Source organism: Alternaria triticimaculans (assembly GCF_023758025.1).
Source record: "Alternaria triticimaculans strain BMP 0046 chromosome Unknown scaffold_6, whole genome shotgun sequence".
In the NCBI taxonomy this organism is placed as follows: domain Eukaryota; kingdom Fungi; phylum Ascomycota; class Dothideomycetes; order Pleosporales; family Pleosporaceae; genus Alternaria; species Alternaria triticimaculans.
This window is the reverse complement of record NW_026055963.1, coordinates 29,602-51,090: the sequence shown is the minus strand read 5'-3', so window position 1 is coordinate 51,090 and position 21,489 is coordinate 29,602. Positions and strand designations below refer to the sequence as shown.

General features: G+C 54.0%; 6 protein-coding genes and 1 non-coding gene across 7 annotated transcripts; 4 read left to right on the top strand and 3 right to left on the bottom strand.

Annotated features, from left to right (window-relative positions):
- Window positions 1-105: 105 nt before the first annotated feature.
- Window positions 106-2,240, bottom strand: J4E78_004928 (uncharacterized protein; the record flags this gene model as incomplete). The annotated part of the gene is made up of 3 exons (XM_049365552.1): window positions 106-769; window positions 829-2,000; window positions 2,232-2,240. The coding sequence occupies 3 exons, from the start codon at window positions 2,238-2,240 to the stop codon at window positions 106-108; spliced, it is 1,845 nt and encodes a 614-aa protein (XP_049222267.1).
- Window positions 2,241-6,354: 4,114 nt separating this feature from the next.
- On the top strand, window positions 6,355-7,956 carry J4E78_004927 (uncharacterized protein; the record flags this gene model as incomplete). Its single annotated transcript, XM_049365551.1, has 1 exon — window positions 6,355-7,956. One exon carries the CDS (start codon window positions 6,355-6,357, stop codon window positions 7,954-7,956), a length of 1,602 nt encoding a protein of 533 aa, XP_049222266.1.
- A 4,327-nt stretch (window positions 7,957-12,283) lies between these two features.
- Window positions 12,284-12,357, top strand: J4E78_004926. Its single transcript has one exon. It is a non-coding gene; the product is annotated as a tRNA-Ile (tRNA).
- A 2,021-nt stretch (window positions 12,358-14,378) lies between these two features.
- On the bottom strand, window positions 14,379-15,509 carry KRR1 (ribosomal RNA assembly protein krr1; the record flags this gene model as incomplete). The annotated part of the gene is made up of 3 exons (XM_049365550.1): window positions 14,379-14,771; window positions 14,824-15,393; window positions 15,450-15,509. The coding sequence occupies 3 exons, from the start codon at window positions 15,507-15,509 to the stop codon at window positions 14,379-14,381; spliced, it is 1,023 nt and encodes a 340-aa protein (XP_049222265.1).
- A 539-nt stretch (window positions 15,510-16,048) lies between these two features.
- Window positions 16,049-17,378, bottom strand: J4E78_004924 (uncharacterized protein; the record flags this gene model as incomplete). Its single annotated transcript, XM_049365549.1, has 4 exons — window positions 16,049-16,246; window positions 16,297-16,881; window positions 16,931-17,025; window positions 17,078-17,378. The coding sequence occupies 4 exons, from the start codon at window positions 17,376-17,378 to the stop codon at window positions 16,049-16,051; spliced, it is 1,179 nt and encodes a 392-aa protein (XP_049222264.1).
- Window positions 17,379-17,584: 206 nt separating this feature from the next.
- On the top strand, window positions 17,585-19,053 carry J4E78_004923 (uncharacterized protein; the record flags this gene model as incomplete). The annotated part of the gene is made up of 2 exons (XM_049365548.1): window positions 17,585-17,940; window positions 18,036-19,053. The coding sequence occupies 2 exons, from the start codon at window positions 17,585-17,587 to the stop codon at window positions 19,051-19,053; spliced, it is 1,374 nt and encodes a 457-aa protein (XP_049222263.1).
- A 721-nt stretch (window positions 19,054-19,774) lies between these two features.
- J4E78_004922 (uncharacterized protein) lies at window positions 19,775-21,028 on the top strand (the record flags this gene model as incomplete). Its single annotated transcript, XM_049365547.1, has 4 exons — window positions 19,775-19,804; window positions 19,857-20,110; window positions 20,165-20,726; window positions 20,783-21,028. 4 exons carry the CDS (start codon window positions 19,775-19,777, stop codon window positions 21,026-21,028), a joined length of 1,092 nt encoding a protein of 363 aa, XP_049222262.1.
- Between the last annotated feature and the right edge of the window lie 461 nt (window positions 21,029-21,489).

Sequence of the window (21,489 nt, the reverse complement as noted above, 5' to 3'; positions counted from 1 at the left end):
ACTAAGAGTGGGATGGTGAGGTTGAGATCTTGTGTGTAGACGAGAACTTGCTACTGTGGTGTGCCACTGAAGAAATAAGATGATGTATACATCACCTACCAATCTTCATGCCGCACCACCGGCCATGATCTTCTTCCCCTTGACACTCTTCTGCTCCATACCCAGACTAACAAAGAAAGCCACACTACTCGTCGCAATCGCCAATATGAACGCCGTGACAATCGCGTTGTTGTACCCATGCAACACTCCCGGTAGCAGATCCTCAGGCACAACATTCCTCAAATTCGTCGCCCCAGCATTCGCCACAATGCGCGCATCAAACCCCGGCGCATACCTCGGCACCTCCTTCGCCAACGTATTAACAAAGATATTTTGCGCCACAGAAATCGAAAGTGCGCCCCCCAGCGAATTAAAAAACATAACGCAAGCATTCGCCGTAGGCATATCCTCCTCATTCGTAACAACCTGCACAGCGACAAACGGGATCTGCACACCGGCTCCTGCGCCGATACCCGCGAGGATCTGGTAGCCGATCCATTGGCCGGGTGGGGAGTGGACGGTGAGGGTGTAGAGCATGCCGGCGCCGATGGCGAAGATGGCGCTGCCGAACCACATGAAGGGGGCGTACCAGCCGACGAGGGTGATGAGGCCGCCGATGACGATGGAGGAGACGGTTATGCTGACGAGGTAGGCGATGGTGCGGATGCCGGATTCTTCGGCGGTGGTGCCTTTGATGGCTTGGAAGTAGAAGGGGAGGTAGAATATGTGGCTGGTTGGGTGTTAGGGGATAGCTTGTAGGAGTGGATGATGGATGGGGGTAGGACTTACGTGTATAAAGCCATGGATAGCAGTGTTGAGTACAAACAACTTACCAGCACTGTTCGCTGTGTGAATACGCGAACGGGTATCGTTGCCCGATCTCCCTTGCGCATCTGCAAGCCGATGAAGACGGAGATTAGCAGACCGAAGCCTAGTAATGTCCCCCAAACCTTCGAGTCACTCCACGCGTAACTAAACCCACCCCACTGCAGACACAACAGCAAACAAACAATCGCACAGATCAAGAACACAGCCCCTACGATATCAATATTCTTCAACCGCTGCTTCACCGGTAGATGCGAGTACATCCTCTTCGGATTCGTAAAGAAGAAGAACACCACGCCCAGCGACACAGCACCGAAAGGAAGGTTAATCCAAAAGCACCACCTCCACGACGCTCGATCCGTAAGGGCACCACCAAGGATAGGTCCAACAACAGATGCGATGCCGAACATGGACGAGAGCGCAGCGATATAGATAGCCCTCTTTCTCAACGGCACCGAGAACCCAATGATTGTCATCCCCCCCGAATACAACGCCGCCGCCCCCGCCCCCGCAACCGCCCTCCCCACAATAAACATCGCCGAACTCGTTGCGGCAGCACAAATCACACTGCCCACCTCAAACAGGACCAAAGCAGACAAATACGTATACTTTACGTCGAAGTACGTGTACACCTTCCCGAAAGAGGGCTGGAGGGATGTGGTGGTGAGGAGGTAGGAGGATCCGTACCAGCCTACATCTTCGAGGCTGTTGAAGACGGTGGTGATACGCGGGATTGCGGTTGCGATTATGGTGTTGTCGAGGGCGATTACGAAGGTGGTTAGGCAGAGGCCGAGGGTTAGGATGGCGAGTTTGGGGCCGGAGAGGTATTGCGATTCGGAGGAGGGGGTGGAGTCGTCGGGGGTTGTGTCATCGGCGGTCTTTTCCTTTGCGATGACTTCTGCTGTGCTCTTCTCTTTATCTGGGTGTGAGGGGTCGGTGGTGTTTGGTAGTGATACTGGGGGTGGCGTGGTCTTTTCTGGATCGCGGGTATGTGTCTGGTCGGTCGTGTCATCATTCGCGGACGCATTCTCGAAATGCTCCTTTGGTTCTTCCAATCTCGGTTCAGAACGTCCAGGTACTTGTGCATTCTCATCAATCGTGCTTGCGCCATCCGCCATCTTCGTAGTATCGGCCTCCTGCATACCGGCAGCGGGCGCGGCTCAACACAGGGAGGACTTGCCGTCTGCGGGCCGCTGTACACTATGTGGAACCTGTCAACGGGTATCTAGTGTATCGAATCAAACAATTTCGCGGCAGTGGCATGTAAGTCGCACAGGATACCGCGCCGTCGTTGCAAAGTGAGGCGAATGCAGCAAGGAGCAGAGGCTTCGAAAAGAAGCATCAGCGCAAACCTTTTGTTTCCATACACAATCCATGATCACGCGCCGCAATCAAGGTGCAACCCTTTCGAGCCGTGCGACCGTATTCTGTACGGTAATTGGGATGTCAGATGGGCATCTGCAACCGAGAACGTGAGTTGGGGCGCGGGACGTTTGGATGCCGAGGGGAGTGCGACCAATGGAAAAATCCACGGGAATTATCCTTGTGTAAATGATCACCGTTGGACTCGGTTGGGATTGCAGGTTGCAGATTGTAGAGGCCGTTTGCAGCGTTAGTTGGATACGTCTTCGTGAAATGTTGTTCGTGCTTTACAACAATTGTGCGATGCGATAACATCTCGCTAGAGGTGCGTGGCGCATGCCTATTAGCAATACAGCACGGGCAACTACAATGCTATTAAAGTAAGGAAGGAGCGACGCTGCCGTCGCAGTCGCGGTTGTGGTGCTGTCATATCGCGACTTCCGTTATCCTCGGCTAAACACCCCGACCATGATGATCGCCCACCACAAAAGTCTAGAGCATCCTCGAATCCGAACGCGAGCATATGTAAAGGAATCCCTGTCTTCGACTGTACTCGCGAACGCAGATCTGGGGTCGGGTCGCTGTGGATATCGCAGTGGGCGTGATCAGCCCGGATGGTGGGGTAGCTAACCTGCGTGCTAGGGCTTTCCTTTTACGAGAGGAAGTGCTTCAAGCTTCATCCTTGACAGTTTGGGAAAGAGCGCTGCGGGCCGTTTCGCTCCCGTAAGTGGATGGTTGGAGGCACTGGAAGACGTCACGTTGGTGTGTAGATCGGAAATGGGTGATGTGAAGTGTTTATATTGTAAGTCTAATAGTCGTGATGTATGCGGTTCGAGGGAGCATTGGGGATCATGTTGGATACATGTGAGGGTAAAACATGGGTGGGCTAAGTAAAGATCCTCCTTCTACAACTCGTCTAGCCCGGACAAACAGCACAAGCTGTCTCGACCTTGACGGTAGCGAGGATTACGCCATCGTGGCCGCGTGCGCACTTTCGCTGCGATATCTGGCCCTTGGGACACATTTGCTGAAAGATCATCTGAGTGTGTCCGCACTTGTGGGAGTAGGCGTGGTAGAAACACATTGTGAGTTTGTGTTTTGCGTGGCGTTGGTAATGACCGTGAATTTGGATAGCCTCTTTGTATGGTGGATGGGATGGTATGGCTCAAAATCTATTTGATGGTCAGCAATGGTACTCTACCGAAGTACACTGTGACCCTGGCCGGCGAGCTCCTGCCGTGTGTCTTACCTTGAATAGAGTTCGGATCGGACAACCAACGAGTAAAAGAACGTATGCTGAGATGATTGACAACGTGATATTGTTGGAACGAAAGTGTTGGATAAGAACGCTCGATAGAAGTCCAGATGACCGATGTTGTGCCCATCTCTGTCGTATGTCTCAGCTCTTATACCACGATGCATGCGTTAATAGGTTCATGATTGCATGATTGCTATCTATTGCTCAAGTTGCGCGGTTTGACATCCGCGAGCAACCAAGCAATTAAAAACTCATCCGTCTGGTTACAACCACGGCAAGGCGTTTCGAAGACTAAGCGGATGTCAGTCCCGCGACAGTAACTTCCCAGAATGGTTCACGGCTTATCGTCGACTGTTGGCGTTGAGGTTGTACTAAGCCATTTCATGCCCAGGTGAGAGATGTGAGCATTCAACAAGTGCAGTCAGCACCTATGCTGAACATACTGCGCCAGTGTCGTCGCACAACCAGCGACGGGCGGCTCCGGATAAGCGAGCACGAAGCAGCTGTTTGGTTTACTCAGGTCTCACGAACCCATACTCGTCGGGAGACAGCCATGCTAAGAGATGACCAAACATCAGATCTGACAATAGCGAGATTTGCTCTTCTGGGCTGGTGCAACGGGGGCGAACATCATCGTAGTTTGTTTGATTTGAGGATCGGAAAATCGCCGCACTGGTTCATGTTTTCCTCAAACCCGCCGTACCGTCGGAAATCAACCGACATAACTTGCGACGTTTGGTTCCGCTGAAGTTTGCGCAATCGTCGTCGTGATTTGCGGCCACTTTGCCTCGGTATGTCCCGGTCACACGGCGCTGGAATCCCAACCGCCTCGACTAAGTTGCGGAGCTGAAAGCTCTGACGTACAATCTAGTGCCGTCGTGGTCGTAAATCAAGAAGGCTGGCTAACAGTAGTGCTCTTAGCTGCCGACCACATTAGGCCAGCATTTTCGAAATTCCAGCCAATGAGCATGCGGCCTCACCGCCAATTCGTGTGGAGACTTTCGATGCAGATACGCCGCCAGATCCCGCAGATGACGAGACGATAGCTCGGATCTATCAATGGATGCTAGTTTCTTGGATGTAAAGATGGTGGGTAGGGTTCCCAATGGAGGTATCGGGTCCATGTCGCCTTCGAGGCTGGGAGTCGCAGAGAGATCCACTCGGGCATATTGCTAAGCGTGCAGGATACATGTTGACATGCCAGGGACGCCCGTCTACATCAGTGTCTCGTCAGCATGCATCGTGCTAGTCCTCACCGTGGGGTAGAGGGCCCGAGTGACAACGCAAGCGCATGCTGTCCGTGGCGGAGTTGGAAGCGCCATGGTTAGGGCTGTCGAAGCGTCTCTTGCGGCAGACGGACAAGTAGCATGATGGCATACTGCACCCCACCCAGCCGTGGAACGATGCGCTGGCAAACGGTGTGGTTCATCTGAGACTGCAGGCGAGGCACAGGCGTGCATGGGCGCGTTGGCGAGGCTCTCAAGCGGGCGTGTTGGAGAGGCGTTGACGTCGAGCAGGAGAATAAGTAAAGGCAGCTCTAGCCTGGGTGCCAGCTGGCAGCGCCCCGTCTGAACTATTAACGGCAAAAAGGACATGCAGCGACGTGAGCAGTTTAGCGGAGGAGTTCGACGCTTGACACGTAGCCCACCATAGCTCGCCTGTCTGCAGATTGACGCAGGAGCTGCACCTGCGTCTCCAGCAGGCCGGATAGAGTGCGCGGGTTACTACTAGCATGCGTTTCCTCAGCGTTCGCCCTGCCATTTCCTTTTTGCGCCGTTGGTGAAGTTGTCATTTTCGCATCGCGACGGCCGCCCGCTCCTCAACACCAGGCCGAGCGCAAGGGTCTGCGCATCACCAGAAGACGCCCCGCCGCCTGCCCTGAGCGCGATCGAACGGCTATCCGAGCATCTCGAGGCATTGCAAGTGTGCGCGGCCCAGTTTCGCTTCCTCGGCGTCCCAAACAGCTGCACTGACCGCTGCCACACCGCCTGCCGACGTCACGGCCCTTAAGACGGTCGCATTGCCTCGTGCGCGCTGGAGTCGGAAAGCTGGCTTGGTCGCCATGAATGCGCTGTCCACGGCCTCGCACCCTCAACATCCACCGCGCAATTGACGTCTGACGTCTGCTAGCCTGTCGCAAAAGGGTCTCGCAGCGCCTCACCTCTTGCGCCCGCCCATTGGCTCCGCCATCACCCCCGCCGTCGAATAAGAGACCGGCACTCGCCCTAACCATCGACACCGTCTCGCCCTATCCGTTTCCAGATATCCCGATCGAGGTGAGCCGTTGCTGCTTCCCATGATCTGGAAGCAAGACTGACAGTTGGCCAGACAGTTCATCACTCGTGGCGCTCCCACGACCTTCTTCCACCGCTTCATCTTTCTGCGCCCAGCATTCTTCACCAACGTATATCTATACGCTGTGTCATGATATTCGCCTCCATCGCAATCGCCTAATTCAACAAATCTCCGAGTAGCGCTTTCCCACTTGGGCCATCACGAGAATCGACCTTCACCCGCGCAAGGGTCGCGCACGGACATCGCGTCGTCTACCGAAACACATCAATTGGCCAGCACGCGCTGCACCGGTGCCAGAGCCTCATCTCCAGCGCGGCATCAGCGCGCGGTGTCATCGGTCAGCCTGGGCCGGGCTGCACTGTGTCTATCTCCAGAGGATACAGCGCAACGGTCCGGGTTGGCGGTTAAGGTTAGTGCTTCATGAGTCGCGCATTACAATTCACTTCACGATCAACCTGTACTTGGCGCAAGCATTCATCTGAGTTCTTTCCATTGCCAAACCCATCACCAATCCGCCTTTCTCCCTGTTGCTTTCAGCTTTGACTTACGAACCATCCAGACTACATCACTGAACCATGGCATCTCTGGACTTTGACCAGAAGTTCCTTGGTCGGATAGCCAAGCAGACTGAAGAAACAAGTCCCTTCCTCTCCAGCGCTCTCTACCAGATTCTGGGTCTGTCAGTTCTCCTGGCCCGGAGACTCATCCGCGCCCGGAAGCTTCGCAAGCTGGACACCAGTCGGGACACTCCCTCGCTCTCGGCCTATCAACATATCCTCTGGATGTCTCGTGAGGGACTCTCCATACTCGAGCTATACGTGCTGCCCTATGCGCAGGACAACCAGCATGGGCCAGAGTGCAGAGTGTTGAGCGTCAAGTTGCGCGCGAGCTTCTACCACATCTTCTGCCTCTTCCACAACCAACCGCCCGTCACGACAATGAACATGACAAGCACTGATCCTCGCAACCCTGCTCTGCCCCCTTTACCGATATCACCACCAAAGCATAGTAATGGACATGGTCGCAAGACCGACCCCCCGGGCTTGTCACCCCCTTCGAAGCGCGCAGGCAAACAACCAGCGTTACGCGAACCCATCGACTCCATCGTGTCCGAGACATCCTTCGTCACAAATCCGTATGCAGCAGGAGGACCAGTCGGAACACCATCACCGGGACCGACGATCAACGCGCCTCCGGGCCTCAACCCGGTTCCCATTCCGCAGCCTTCCTCCTTCATACTCCCACCCCTGAACTTCGTTCCGTTAGCTAGTGGGTACTTCACCACCGCCACTCAGTACGCCACCTCGTTCCTTCCTGGCTCACATCCACTGCGTTTGTCGGTCGCGCTAGAGCACAGCGCGTTTCTGTGGGATTGTGTCCACGACCACGATGCCTCGCGGCGCGTCGCTCGGCGTGCAATCAAGGATGTCTACCGCGCGCAAGAAGCAATGGATGACACTGAGTTCGAGGACGCTGCTGAGCTTGTGGGTATCCTGGGTCGCATGATGAAGCGCAAGAGCTGGGAAGGTACGCCACGCGTCGGAGGCATGGCGAGCCCCGAGCCTGTCGCACAAAATACTCCACAAGCAGCTGGTGGCAGATCGGAGCCAGCAACTAAGCCTCTTACTCCTCCCAAGATTCCCAATCGTCAAAGCAGCAGAAGAGCAGCAGAGGCTCCACCACTCACGGACCCGTCCACACAGGCGCACTCAACACCGCCTACACGCAGTCGAGCAAATACAGCCAGCAAGTCTGTGCCTCGGCAAAAAGAAAGCAACGGCCACGAGACCATGCCCAAGTCGACGCCGCGACGGCGAGCGGACAGTGATAGTCGCGACACCACACCCCGGAACCGACATGTCAGTGCCGAAAGCGGTGCCAGTACAACCCCGCGGGCAACGCAGGGAGTAGGCGGCCGCTCTCCCGCCACCCCATCGACGGTCCGAACCGCGCACCGAACCTCAGGCAGCGGCGGCTCCTCAAAAGGAACACCCGTCGCGGGAACCTCAACGCCCCTAACCCAAAGCGCAGCGGCAACCCTTGTTTCCGACAACATGCGCAACTCGCCTTCTCTGCGTCGCTCGCCCCCAATCCCACTACCACACTCACCCTCCTTCCCCTACGACACGCGCCTCTCGCCCTCGCAAGAAAGCTCCTACGCCAGACAACAGAGGTGACTAGTAGAGACGGGTCGGGAGAAGCAAAGAAAGATGGAAGTGCAATGGACCGACTCCATGCATGAAGCCGACCTTGTGCTCCTGCCCATGACACAGCCCTCGTCGGTCTCATCGACTCCTATCGACTTCGCCGGACAGACGTACCCCGAGTACCCTGTCCGCTTTCGGCCTTGAAGTTGCCGTCTATCGGGACGGCAAGACTGTCGATCGATAAGAGCGGAGCATCTTCCATCCATCCCTTCCCGTCGCAGAAGCTACATACGTCACGTCACGTCGGCTCGTGGAGCCCAGACCTCTTGATACCCCCCATCATACCATCTCATCACCTATTCCGCATCTCTCTTGTACTGTATCATACCTATTGGCGTTTCTTCGGCGTATATACCTCTTCAACGACATACACGTCCGTCCTGTCTGTTGGACTGTAGCATATCGGATACCAAAAGTCGCCCTTGCATCTTCCGGCTCGGCGGCAAATAGTGCATAATGTCTTATTTTTCGCAACTTGTTTCTCATTTTCATTCAAGGGCGTTTTGTTTGGGTCGGCAGTTGCTTCGGCGAGCTGATGATACCAGGGCTGGGTTTGCTGCTCTGGAGGTTTTGTCACGCTGATACGTAGTTAAGACGCCTTGTTGATGTGTGGTAGACATTCGTAATCTACGTCATTTTCTGCTTTCAACAACGCTTTCGAGGGTTGCAATGCGATAATCACGGGATAGGTTTAGATCCTCAAACACACTGAGTTCTTGTTGCCATGTTGTACGATCTTCATGCTGACATGCAGTCACACACCAAAGATACATTCGAGAGGTCTCGGCTCGCTGATCTACGGACGTTTTGTCGACTGAAATGCCCTCCAAACTCTTCTCATACCGCGTACATATGGGCCTCGGCGCGGTACATCCGTCGTAAGGATCGGTCCTGGAGCGTCCAACCCTAGCTCAACCCCTGTGCTGAAACCTTCGAAGCTTCCGCGAAGCTCTTCAGTCGGGTTGAGCCGTTGAGACTCGGCGTCTGAGCTATTGGTAGTAGCCAGGGTGGGCGACATAGCGCCTGGACTACCATGTTTAGAGCTTTCGTGATCCTCCTCAGTCGGATCGAGCCGTTGCGATTCCAGTTCCGAGTCACCGGTACTAGCCAGATCAGGCGATCCAGATCCAATCATTGAGATTTCGCGACGTGTGCTATCTCCAAAGCTTTCACGACCCTCCTCAGCCAAATTGAGCCGTTGCAACTCCGCGTCGAAGTCACCCGTAGTTATTAGATCGGGAGACACGGATCTGGTCGTTGAGCTTTTACCACGCGGGCTTTTCTCGACTATGCCGATTAATCCGCTCACAGTCTGTAAAGCATCGAGATCTTCCTTGCTCACTGGGCCGATGGCTGGAAGTACGCCTCTGTCATGCAGACTCGCGCCGATGCGCGCCATAGCCATGGCGTCTAGCTGGTCTGACCAGGTTGGGACGCGATATAGGTAATAGGTAAGATAAGCCAAGCCGAGTAATTGGAGGGCTATCAGAACCGAGAGTACTATGGTAGCTGTCTTTGATAGGACAGGCCTTTGTACGGCGACACCGGGAGAAGCATAGATCATACGTCCCATCGAGTATAAACTTGAGAGCTCGGGAGCGGGAGAGAGTAAGGTAAGAAAACGTTGATTTGCAACGAACATGGCAGTCGCTAGCAGACTTTCCGAGTCGTCCAGTGCTCGATTTTCGCTGACCGGAGCAAAAGCGCCAAGGAGGTGACGCATAGCGAAAAAGACCTCATGCTCGTGCGGTCCGTCGCCCTCGATAATGTCGAGATCAAAGTATTTGCAGTTGTAGCCTATATCGTGGTCTGTGTATATCAGAAGTTGCGAGAAAGGCATCCCATGGCAAAACAGCTGCCATGAAGCATTCTTGTAAGATCCGGTATTATTGGTAGGATCGAATGATGCCTTCGAAACGTAACCAGCGGATACACTTAGCCATGAGCCTTCTCCAAACAGCGCAAGTGCGCTTGTCATTAGGGGACCTGGTGTTTGCCACGTGAAGGAATCAGAAATATCGACGGCTGCAGGTCCAAAACCATAGCTCCCAGGCCAATCGATTGTTGGACTATGGCCCCCAGAAGAGTCGTCTCTACTATACGTTAGTGCAACGATATATCGCCTTCTGTATTACGTACATGTCCGAAGGAACGAAGGGTTTTACTGACGAATCCCAGGCGCCTCGTTGTTCCCAAGTATCAGTGAAGTCGTTGAAGTCATTCGCCATTTGTACAGCATCTGGCCATAATTCGAGGAGTGGCCCATATATGTTATTATTCCAATTGTTGCCGAGTTCGAAATAGCCTCTCGTAGTCCTCGCCACGCAGTGAATAGTATAAGTTAGATTGAGATCCGTATATCCTGGACCCCATGAAGAACCAATGCCTGTATCCTCTATGCGAATGTAAATCTCCTCGAAAAGCTCCTGACGACTGCGGTTCAGAGCCCACGGGAAGGTAGCATAATCCCCAGGAACGCATATGCGCACACTGGCGTTTACGACGTGTTCCCAGAAGACAGTCAAAGGATGATCACCAGGACAACGCGATGGAAAGTCGCTTGGATCTATCTCTTGGCATGATACAGAAGAATTAAGCCTCATAAGGTGCTGGCGTAGCACTCCTGTTGTAGTCCCCGTAGGGACGCCTGCCGCAAAGAAGTCTGGGACAGGCTCTTCTCCAGAGTCCGAGATGTTTTTGCGCTGGAAGATCCAGTAGTTCAACGAGTCCGGCACAAGACTGTCCTGTCCAAATTTGTTACCCGTCGCTTTGTATGTCGCGTTGGTACTCCATAGATAAGGTTGCGACTCGTGGCCGGAAAGTGATGCCAGGCTCGAAGCTAAATGAATCCGCGAACCAAGATTGTCCGTGTGGACCATCGTTGCAGGTTCAGGGTCTCTTCCCACCTCTTCATAAAGCTGGACACCCTTACAATCACCGTATTTATACCAAGAAGGGATATCCCTGCACGTTACTACAGAAATTGTGTCGACTCTTACCAGAATCTGGTACAAAGGCTGCTGTATAGCTCCGAGAAAGATAAGACAGGCTGCTGGGAGCAAGAATCTTGCGCTCGATTTTCCACCCGGCATTGATGGCCGGGTCCATATCGACCTCCAAAGTAAAGGCACGTTGGTCCAACCGCGATCCGCTACCGCAAACATGTCTCTGAGACTCAGGAACTCATCCGGCTTGCGCCTTTGACAAAACAGCACAGCTGCTTGGGCCAAGACTGCAGATAAAACTGGAACTAGATAGTGGTTGACATGATTAGCGTAGTTAGCTGGCAGACTATCGTTTGCAAATGCTGCTTACTGGTTATCAATCCTGTAATGGAGTTCAGTACGTCGACCGCGATCTTCCAACTGTGCATATTCGCAACCTCACGATCGCGGAAGCCTTGTTGTCGTACGTATGAGCTCGCGTTGATCGGCCGGTGCGCAAGCACGCATGTTAACACCCATGGAACGACGATCAGTAGAGTGTAAAGGCCGAGGAACCAGAAGGCCCTGGTACGATAACGCAGCGGTTGCGTCACGCGTTTTGCGCTGGTTTTGGAGGAGTCGACTTGCTTTTCGCAGGTATCATCCATGTTGTAAGTATCTCGAGATGCCATGATTAGATCAAGGAGCGCGCGCGACAAAGAAGTAGCGAACGATGGGAGTAAAGAGCGACCGCAATTGCGCGGCAGGCTGAGCATGTAAGCCGTCCCGGGTCCACAAGGCTGACCCGTTGGAGGACGACATCTTTGTTCATTGGTCGAACAGCTTATCTGCGCTTCTTTTGTGTACCTAGGTAACACATGCAATATCCAAGAATGGGGCGCAGCGCGAGGCGCATGAAGGTAACAGACCCAAACGAACGTAGCTTTGCATACGATAGAACCACTCTAGGACTCTGCTTTCGTTTCGAGCCCCAATTCATCCCCCTAAGATCTAAATCGACTTTAGATTGCAAGGAACAATGCTCCAGAGGAACGGTTTCGCTGTTGCGTTGATTTCTTGGACGCTGGACGCTGTCATCCTTGCACTTGCATCGGTGCATTTCATTGTATAACGAAGGTAGAGCCAGGAGGTAGTCGCAGCAATCTTATTACTTGATGTGAAGGATCGCGAGGTGCTGGCATCTCTCGGATATGATGAAGTCCCTTCCAAACAAGCGGCAAGGACCCCACTCGTCTGCAAAGCTCTCGATATTGTTACAACTCCACGCTCGCTTAAGGATAAGCAAGAGTAGAAAGAAAGTCAATATAGACAGTCAATTTTCATTTCTTTCCATCCAATTACAAGACAACATCGGTCGCTTAGCTCAGTTGGTTAGAGCGTGGTGCTAATAACGCCAAGGTCGCGAGTTCGACCCTCGTAGTGACCACTAAAGTCCTTTCTTTTTGCTCTTTTTTTTTTTACCTCAAGTGAGGATTCTATGTCAAAAACTCTATTCTGGAGGTCTAGTAGGTTGATCTAGAGCAATGTTCTCGCGAGCTCGATCCTCCAAATAACCATCTCGGGCTTGCCTGTTAACCTCTCTCTTTTTCACGTTCGCTCAAGAAGGATCCTTCAAAGATCATATCTAAAACGAGACACGTTATCCAGATCTGCTGTCTTCACCACGCTATCCAACGCCGTTCATAGTCTCCGCCTCCAACCCCAATGCGCCTCCACATCCCCAATAACCTCCTCCCAAATCTTCCAGTTTTCCGTCCACATCCCATCCTTCATCTCAATCGCCTGCTGTGCTTTCCGCGCATACTCCACCGCCTTCATCCCTTCCCCAACAGCACTATACGCCAGTGCCGCAAAACCATAGGCCACATCCATGAAGCCTTCCAACCCTTCTCCGCGGTAGATCGTTAGCAAGCCTTCCGCCATGGCTGGTGAAGCTGAGGAAGTGGGGGTCCAGTCGTTGAGTTGGGATTGGAGGTGCTGGATGTGGGAGAGTGTGGCGTCGGAGGAGGGGGATTGGCAGCGGGGGCAGGTGCATGTGAAGTGGAAGCCGGATTGGAGGTGCGACTGGCGGGAGGATGTTGGTTCCAGTGGTGAGGTATCTGCGGGGGTTAGAGCAATCGCAGGAGAGAGGAGAGAGAAGAGGAAGCTTACATGATATTGTGATCTCCTCGCCCGTAGCAATCGGTCGCGTAACACGTACTGTATGCGTTAAGAGATTTGTGTCGATGACGTATTGCGCACTATCACCGCCTCGTCAGCATGGCCTCCGCATCTCTCCTCTTCGTCCCCTCTCCATCTCCTCTTGATGGATTTGCGTGAAAGGAACAACATACTTCGGCGCACACGCATGATTCAACCTCGACGTCTCGGGCCAAACCGCTAGATGATTCGCCCCGCCCATCATCAACTGAAACGTATTCGCCTTAACCACATCCTGTACCTTCACCCTCTCATCCCCATATACCGTCGCCAAGCCCAGAAACTTTTCTTTTAAATCTCTGGGTAACTGCTCGATCGCGATGCGCCAAAGCTGTTCGCGATCTAACGTCGAAAGTTCAGATTCCAGATATGCGATGAAAGCGGGTGTGTGACTTGTTACTACATCGCCGAAGTTGAGGGACCGGGTGGCGAGCATGCCGATGCCTTTTCCGGGGAGGGGGGTTGTGGTGTAGACGGTGCTTGGTGTGTTGACATTATCCGAAGCAAGGGCTGAGGGATCTAGGAAAGCGGGTAAGGCAGCGATTTCCCGGGCTAGAGATGGTGTTGTGACGATTGAGATCCCACGGCCTTGGCTGAAGGTGTTGTCTGTGTAGATGCAGAGTGTATCATTTATACCCGAGAGATGTGGCGTGCAGAGGGGTTGGTGGGACCATGGTGTGTAGGGTGAGTTTTGTTTATTAATATTTGTTGTGTCTGAGAGGAGGGATGATGGGGGGCAGGATGCGTAGTCTTGGGATCCGTCAAGTGAGGTTTGGAGAGAGAGGGTGTAGAGCGGACTTTGTTGCCAGCATTGTTGATGCCAAGGTATGGTCGAAGACGCAACGCGTGCAGCGTAGGCGAAGAAAATGAGACGGTTCCACATTGTGGGTTGACTCCGGTAAGGGCATACGAGAACTGACCAGCCTGTTAATATGGGTTCGTGTCAACATGATGAAGAGCGTGCGAAGCCGAGTTGCGTAGGATGGCATGTTGGCGGATGAGACGCAAGACGTTTGGCATGTGTCGCTAAGTATAGAGCGCCAAGCCGTGGGCTTACTTGAGCGCGAGAAGCGTCAATTGAGCGAGACGTAATGGTAGTAATACAGAATTGGGTATTTTGAACTTATCAAGCTAACCTAAACACCTGTCAATGCTTTTATGGTGTTCTCCCAAGAAGAAGGAATGCGCCCATACTCCACTGCCAGCAACGCGACACTGGCGCATCGAACTCGCACCGCATATTACAGATCAAGCAGCCTCGCCCTCGGAGCTGCGCTTCTTCTTCTTCTTCTCCTTACCCTCGCCCTCTTCCCGTTTCCGCTTCTTCTTTTTCTTCTCCCCGCCATCTTCCTCCGGCGCAACGTATTCGGCCATTCTCTCTTTCCGCTTTGCGTCCATCTTGTCCTTCATCTTGTCTTCCCGCTCTTCCTGCACCTTCCTCTCCTTTGCATGCTTGCCCAGGAGGTATTCTCCGCTCTCGATCTGCAGGTCGACCTTGCTCTTCTCCTGCGGCGGCGGGAACGGCGTGTATGTCTTCTTCGTCTTGTCGGTGACTTTGTGGGGTACGCGGCGTTTGCTGAGGGAGCGCTTCTTGAAGTTGGGGAGGAAACGGTCCCAGCTCTCGTTGACTAGCTCTGGGTCCTGGGTAAAGTCAGTCTGGGTATCTCATATAGCTTGTGCATGGAGGGCCTACCTTGGCGAGCTCCTTCTTAATCATGAGCTCCTTGATCGCGTAAATGGGATGGATGTTGTGCATCGTGTCCTCGACAATGCGCCGGACCTGCTTGAGGCCTTTGTACGGACCCATAGCCGCGACTGTGTTTCCTTGTACCAGCAGGTATGTCTCCGTAAGCAGCTCCAGCGCTTTCAGCGTTGATCCATTGGGCCCCAATATGCGCTGCCGCCTCTTGACGAAGCGATCTTTGTTTCCGACCAGATTCCGTATCTTGATGATGTCCATGGCCACCTCATCCTCCAGAATCTTGACAGCTTGCGGCGCCGGCACGCTTCGCGCAAGCAGCTTGATCAGGTCTCGCGCATTCAATATCGCCGCCGGGTCGTATGTCTTTTGCGTCGTCCATACCGTCATGGAGCCCTCGACCAAGTTGAGCTCACACCCCACACCCTGTTTCTGCAGCGCTTGCGTGATGAACTTCCATGATCCCTTCAGATACTGTTCGCGATACTTGGGGAAGAGCGTGCTGAAGCGGGACTCGTCGGTGAAGGCGCCGGCCGTGTTGTCTTCGGGCTTGAAGGGCTCGATCTGCGCGAGCGTTAGAGGCGATTTCCTGCATGCGCGCAATTCTGGCGCGAACGTACCTTCCACTTGTCGATGTCATCGGTATCCCAGGGCTTCTCCGCATTGTGAGTGGACGGCATGGTGGGCGATTCGGTGTTGGTCGGATTGCGATTCGGTGCGGGTAACTTTTTTCTAGAAGTTGCACTTTCACGCCAGGCGCGCTAAAGTTCTGCCACCGCCCGGACCTGGCAGGGCTAACTCCGCAACACCTACTCCTTCACTCAATCTAGCATCACCTCATCGCATGCGCTCTTCTTTCAAGCGTTCAAACTCGTGTTTCTACCGGTACCACAGCTGAGATATCAGCTGATCGAAAAGGATCCATGGAGTGGGCGTATGGCGCTGAAACTGAGGGGAGCATCCGGGCCATGTCCAATGGATTGGTTGGTTGGAAGGGGATGTAGCGGTCCAGATTCTGGAGTAGCCATCAGGAAATGTGATTGATGTGGACGACTTCTAGACTGTGCCAAATTTGCGCTGCACGTTGATCAGCATGGACGGAAATGAAATATGCCATGTTTCTCATTTTGCTTTCGTGGAAAGCTATCTACAAAACTCCAACTATGAGTCTAAGCCGTGCTGTCCCCCATCAAACGGTCGTTGCCATTTCGACAACATTTCATAGCACCTCAAACTCGTAGTATACGTACGCCGTATACTCTTGCTCCATCTGCCCAGCTTGTGCCATGTCAGTCGAAAGAGCCTGATCGTCCTTCTGGATGCGACCTTTGCTGTCGCGACCGAACGCGTTACCGCCGAGGTATGCGTAAGCCGAATCGAGATTTGACTTCGCCTTCTTCGCTGACTTTGGGTCGGTCTGGGAAAGTTAGCAGGTACGTGGCGGGATTCGTGGCAGGTTAAACTTGCCTGGACTATTCCGCATACGAAGTCGAGCGGCAGACCGTATCGCAGCACCGTCTCGACAAAGACCCTCAACGCCATGACGTGAATCCAGATCATGGCGCTTTCGCTGTATCCTGTGCGGCCCAGCCGTAACGCCTCGCCCCATAGCTTCTTCTCGTCCTTGGCTAATTGTTCTGCCTCCTTGGCCTCCTCTTCCTTGTTGCCCTCCTTGTACTGGTACTCTCTCGGTGTCCACCGCTTCTCTCTGCACTTGTGCACAAACTCGTTGGAATGCTTCTTGAAGGTGGTGACAGCGAATAAGGTGAATTCTGAGTCTTTGGCCAGTTCGTTGGCGGAGCGGGGCACGACCATCGGACATAGCTCCTCGTAGTCTTTGTAGAAGTCCTTTACGTTGTTGTTGGGGACGGCGATGAGATGCGTGTCGAGGTATTCCGAGTCGCGGACGATGGATTTGGGGTTTACGACGTTGACGAGGGACTTGGTCGCGAGGTTTCCTGTGCGCTTGCGCTCGGCGGCTTGGAGGGCGCTCTTGGTCTGGTTGTACTGGCTGAACTTGGACTTGACGTCGTTGTCGATGCCTTGTATTTCCTGCCCATTATCAGCCACAGCTAGGGGGAGGTACGTGTGGAGTGTTCACCTTCTGCAGGGAGTCTATGAGGTCTGCAATGGGTTTGTCGGCCCGGTACTTGACCTTGTTCCACTGGAAGTTGCGCAGATACTGGTCGACAGGCTCTACGTCATGTGAGCTGCTGGTCTACAATCGCATACTGCGCAGTCCACCTACTGTCGTTGATCGTCTTCTGTTGCTGTATCTTGCCCTCGTCGCCGTCGAGTATCTGCCTCAGGCTGTCGCCGACCTTGGCGACTACCGCCTCGCAGGCATTGTTGAGCTTGGAGAGGTCATCCGCCTGCTGGACAAGGGCATCGAGGGTTCCGATCTTGAAGTTGGGTATGGCAAAGGGCGAGGTGGTGCCCACGTCATTGGTCACGGTGGAGCGCAGGGCAGTCAGGGCGTCGTCTTGGTGGTTCGAGGGCGAGATGGACGTCGGCAGCGACACCAGCAGGTACTTGCTCCCCTTGGACATGGTTGCTGCGGTTCGTCTGGGGCGGTCGCGGCGCGATATAGGCGGTTATGGGAACGATGGCCGTTTCGGTGGATGGAATCCAGTCGGGGGAGCTTGGGCCTCGTCGGGGCGTAGGGTGCTGGGAGCTGCCGTCATTGGCGATATATAGTCGGCCGTGTATACCCGTCGGGGAACGAAACACCAGAATTCCTCCTCACCCACGCAAGATGGCCTCGAAAAAAGCTGCTCTGGCGATGCGCCCGGCCGTCAATGGTCTTGCGCCGCGCATTTGGAGGGCAAAATACGCCCAGGTCGCGAGTTACTCCACAAGAACACGCGCGACTCCAGCCCCACGTCCCCGCAACCTCACACGACTATCGCAGCAGCAGGTCCGGTATGCTTCCTCTGCAGGCGCAAACGAGCAACTGGGCAAGACGGGCCTATACGAACTTCACAGCAAGTATGGCGCCAAGTTTGTGCCCTTTGGCGGATATGCCATGCCGGTCCAGTACAGCGACATGAGCATCATCGACTCTCACAACTGGACGCGCGAGAAGGCCAGCTTGTTCGACGTTGGACACATGTAAGTTCAGTGACGAAGAACGCCATGTTCAATCTTGGAATGCTATGAATACTGTTGTTCGATACCCCAATCACGTTCAGCGCTAATTCGGTCAGGGTCCAGCACCACTTTTCTGGGCCTGGCGCCGAAGCCTTCCTCGAGAGCATCACCCCGTCGTCGCTTTCGTCGCTCCCCGTGCGCCAGTCTACGCTGTCAACACTGCTGCACTCCACCGGCGGCATCGTCGACGACACGGTTGTCACGCGTCTCCCCGACCGCTTCTACGTCGTCACCAATGCCGGCTGCAGGGAAAAGGACACGGCCTACTTCAAGACGCAGCTAGAGGCCTGGAAGAATGCACACCCCGACCAGCCCGTAGAGTGGAACATACTCGATGGCCAAGGTCTGGTCGCCCTCCAGGGCCCGCTGTCCGCCGAGATACTGTCGCGCGTACTAGACGACAAGTCCAAGAAGGACCTCGAATCGCTCTACTTCGGTCAATGCGCCAACGCCGTCATCAAGGGCACCGATGCCGAAGTGCTCGTCAGCAGGGGTGGATACACGGGTGAGGATGGGTTCGAGATTAGCATTCCTGCATATGCCACCGAAGCCGTGACCCAGTTCCTGCTCGATTCCGCCAAGGATGAGTTGCGTTTCGCAGGTCTAGGAGCGCGTGATACTCTCAGGCTAGAGGCGGGCATGTGCTTGTACGGCCACGATCTTGATGACACGACCACACCTGTCGAGGCCGGATTATCTTGGATCATCGGCAAGGACCGCCGCGCAAAAGGCGGCTTCCACGGTGATTCCGTTATCTTGCAGCAACTGAAGAAGAAGTCCGAGGGCGGTGGTGTGTCACGGCGTCGCGTCGGGCTCATTGTAGAAGGATCGCCTGCACGAGAGGGTGCTGAGATCGTTGACGAGGCTGGTGAGAAGATTGGCACCATCACTTCTGGCTGCCCTTCACCCACAATGAAGAAGAACATCTCGATGGGTTATGTCAAGGACGGTATGCACAAGGCAGGAACTGAAGTTGAGGTCATTGTGCGTGGCAGGAAGAGGAAGGCTGTCGTGACTAAGATGCCCTTCATTCCCAGTAAATACTACAAGCAACCAGCGAACATCAAGGCATAGGCCTCGTTCTGGAGACGGAGCTGCGAAGAAACTAGTATAACTTCAATTCGTCATCTTTCTCGGTCGTGTCGTTTTCGATGTTCTTGACAACAGCTCCAAGTCTGCGGATATCCATCGGCATTACGTGCCCGATCTCCGAGCAGCAAACGACCATACGCCGACAGACACAGGGACAATTGTCGCTTCCTCATCGGCCTTTCTATCAAAGTCAAACACGCGTTCCATCAACTAACGGCGTCGTTCGGGTCGCACAACGACGTAACGCGGCGAGAGATGCCGACCGGCGCCGTCATGATGCCGCTAACACTGGGTCGCGGCATCTGCGGCATCAACGCTTGTAACGACGCATCGACGTCGATGTTGAACATCAGTCCACAATTTCGTTGTCTGGTGCAGTCGTTGCAGAGGCTGCTTTGTTCTCATTTGATGTTGTTATCGGCAGATCACACCACGCACGTCAATTAACCGGCTGCAGGCCCAGTACAGGGAAGATACAGGGAAGATGCTCCTGGCGCGAAACTGACAAACAGTGAGTTGTCTAGAATGGAGCGTGATGGTGTATGGAGACTGTTGTGTAACCAGAGAGGAGGGGGTTGGAGATGTGGATTTGGGTATTTAAGAGTTGGCAATGACCGTCGATTTCAAGCATCATTCATCGACCATACTTTCAACTACCACCTCCTATCCAAACACACCACTACAAAGTCTCCATCTCACCATCATGCCTCTCACCAAGTATAAAGCCGCCTGTGTAAATTCCTACCCTCCCTTTCCCCTCCGCCCTCCATCTGATCAAACTACAGGTCACTTCCGAGCCCTGCTGGTTCGACCTCGAAGCCGGCGTCCAAAAAACCATCAACTTCATCAAAGAAGCCGGCGACGCAGGCTGCAAGCTCATCGCCTTCCCTGAAGTATGGATCCCCGGCTACCCCTACTGGATGTGGAAGGTCAACTACCAGCAATCGTTGCCCATGCTCAAGGGGTACCGCGAGAACTCTCTGCCCATGGACTCCGAAGAGTTCCGCCGGATTCGCCGCACCGCGAGGGATAACCAGATGTGAGTGTAGTCATCTCGGATAGGTATTGTGACTCATATTGATAATGTGTACAGCTATGTCTCCCTCGGCTTCTCCGAGATCGATCACGCCACGCTGTATCTCGCGCAGGCCCTAATCGACCCCACAGGCGAAGTCATAAACCACCGCCGCAAAATCAAGCCCACACACGTCGAGAAGCTCGTCTACGGCGACGGCGCAGGCGACACCTTCAAATCCGTAACCCCCACCGAACTCGGCCGCCTCGGCCAGCTCAACTGCTGGGAAAACATGAACCCCTTCCTCAAAGCGCTCAACGTGTCCGAAGGCGAGCAAATCCACATCGCGGCTTGGCCCGTCTACCCGGGTAAAGAGACGCTCAAGTATCCCGATCCGGCGACGAATGTAGCGGATCCGGCGAGTGATCTTGTTACGCCGGCGTATGCGATTGAGACGGGGACGTGGACGCTTGCGCCGTTTCAGAGGTTGAGTGTTGAGGGGCTTAAGAAGACGACACCGGAGGGCGTGGAACCGGAGACTGATCCGAGTACTTATAATGGGCATGCGAGGATTTACAGGCCTGATGGCAGTCTTTACTGCAAGCCTGATAAGGACTTTGATGGCCTTCTCTTTGTTGATGTAAGCCTCCTTTGCCACGACACCGCCCCGACCAGTTCGCTGACATACTATCGTAGATCGATCTCAACGAGTGCCACCTGACCAAGGCGTTAGCTGATTTCTCGGGTCACTACATGCGTCCTGATCTCATCCGTTTGTTGGTTGATACTCGTCGCAAGGAACTCGTTACGGAGGCCGATACGAACGGTGGGATTGCGACGTACACTACGAGGGAGCGCTTGGGGCTGAATGTCCCGCTTGATGCGCAGGCGCCTAAGCAGAAGGCGAGTGCGGCGGATGCGGCTGTGAGCTCTGCTGTCTAAGCTCAGCGAGTATTGAAATGGTCCTGGCTATCGTGTATGAAGTCCTGAAGATGTAGAAGAATACATAACTCCACTCCTTAGCGACCTACTCACCGGTGTGACATTGAAGTCGCCACACAACTTTATGGACAGCTTCGTTTACTAGAAAGTGATTCAGCAGTCATTCGCATCCTTTAATACCTCCATTACCAGATCAACCAAAGACCCCCAGTCATGCGGTAGCCCTCACACAACGCTCTCTCGACATATCCCCCGCTTACACCCTTCACAAAGGCGTTTCTCGTGAGGTGGAGTTCTCCTCAATGCATACTCAGGCTGCTCTTGTCGCACCCCAGCCCAAGCCAGGAGCCTGTACGAAACCCGTTCCACGTAACAGTCTTTATCCACATACATCTTACCCAATCTCTTGCAAGACTTACAGCGTTGCGCGGCCACTTCGGCGTTGTAACTACCATTCGTGT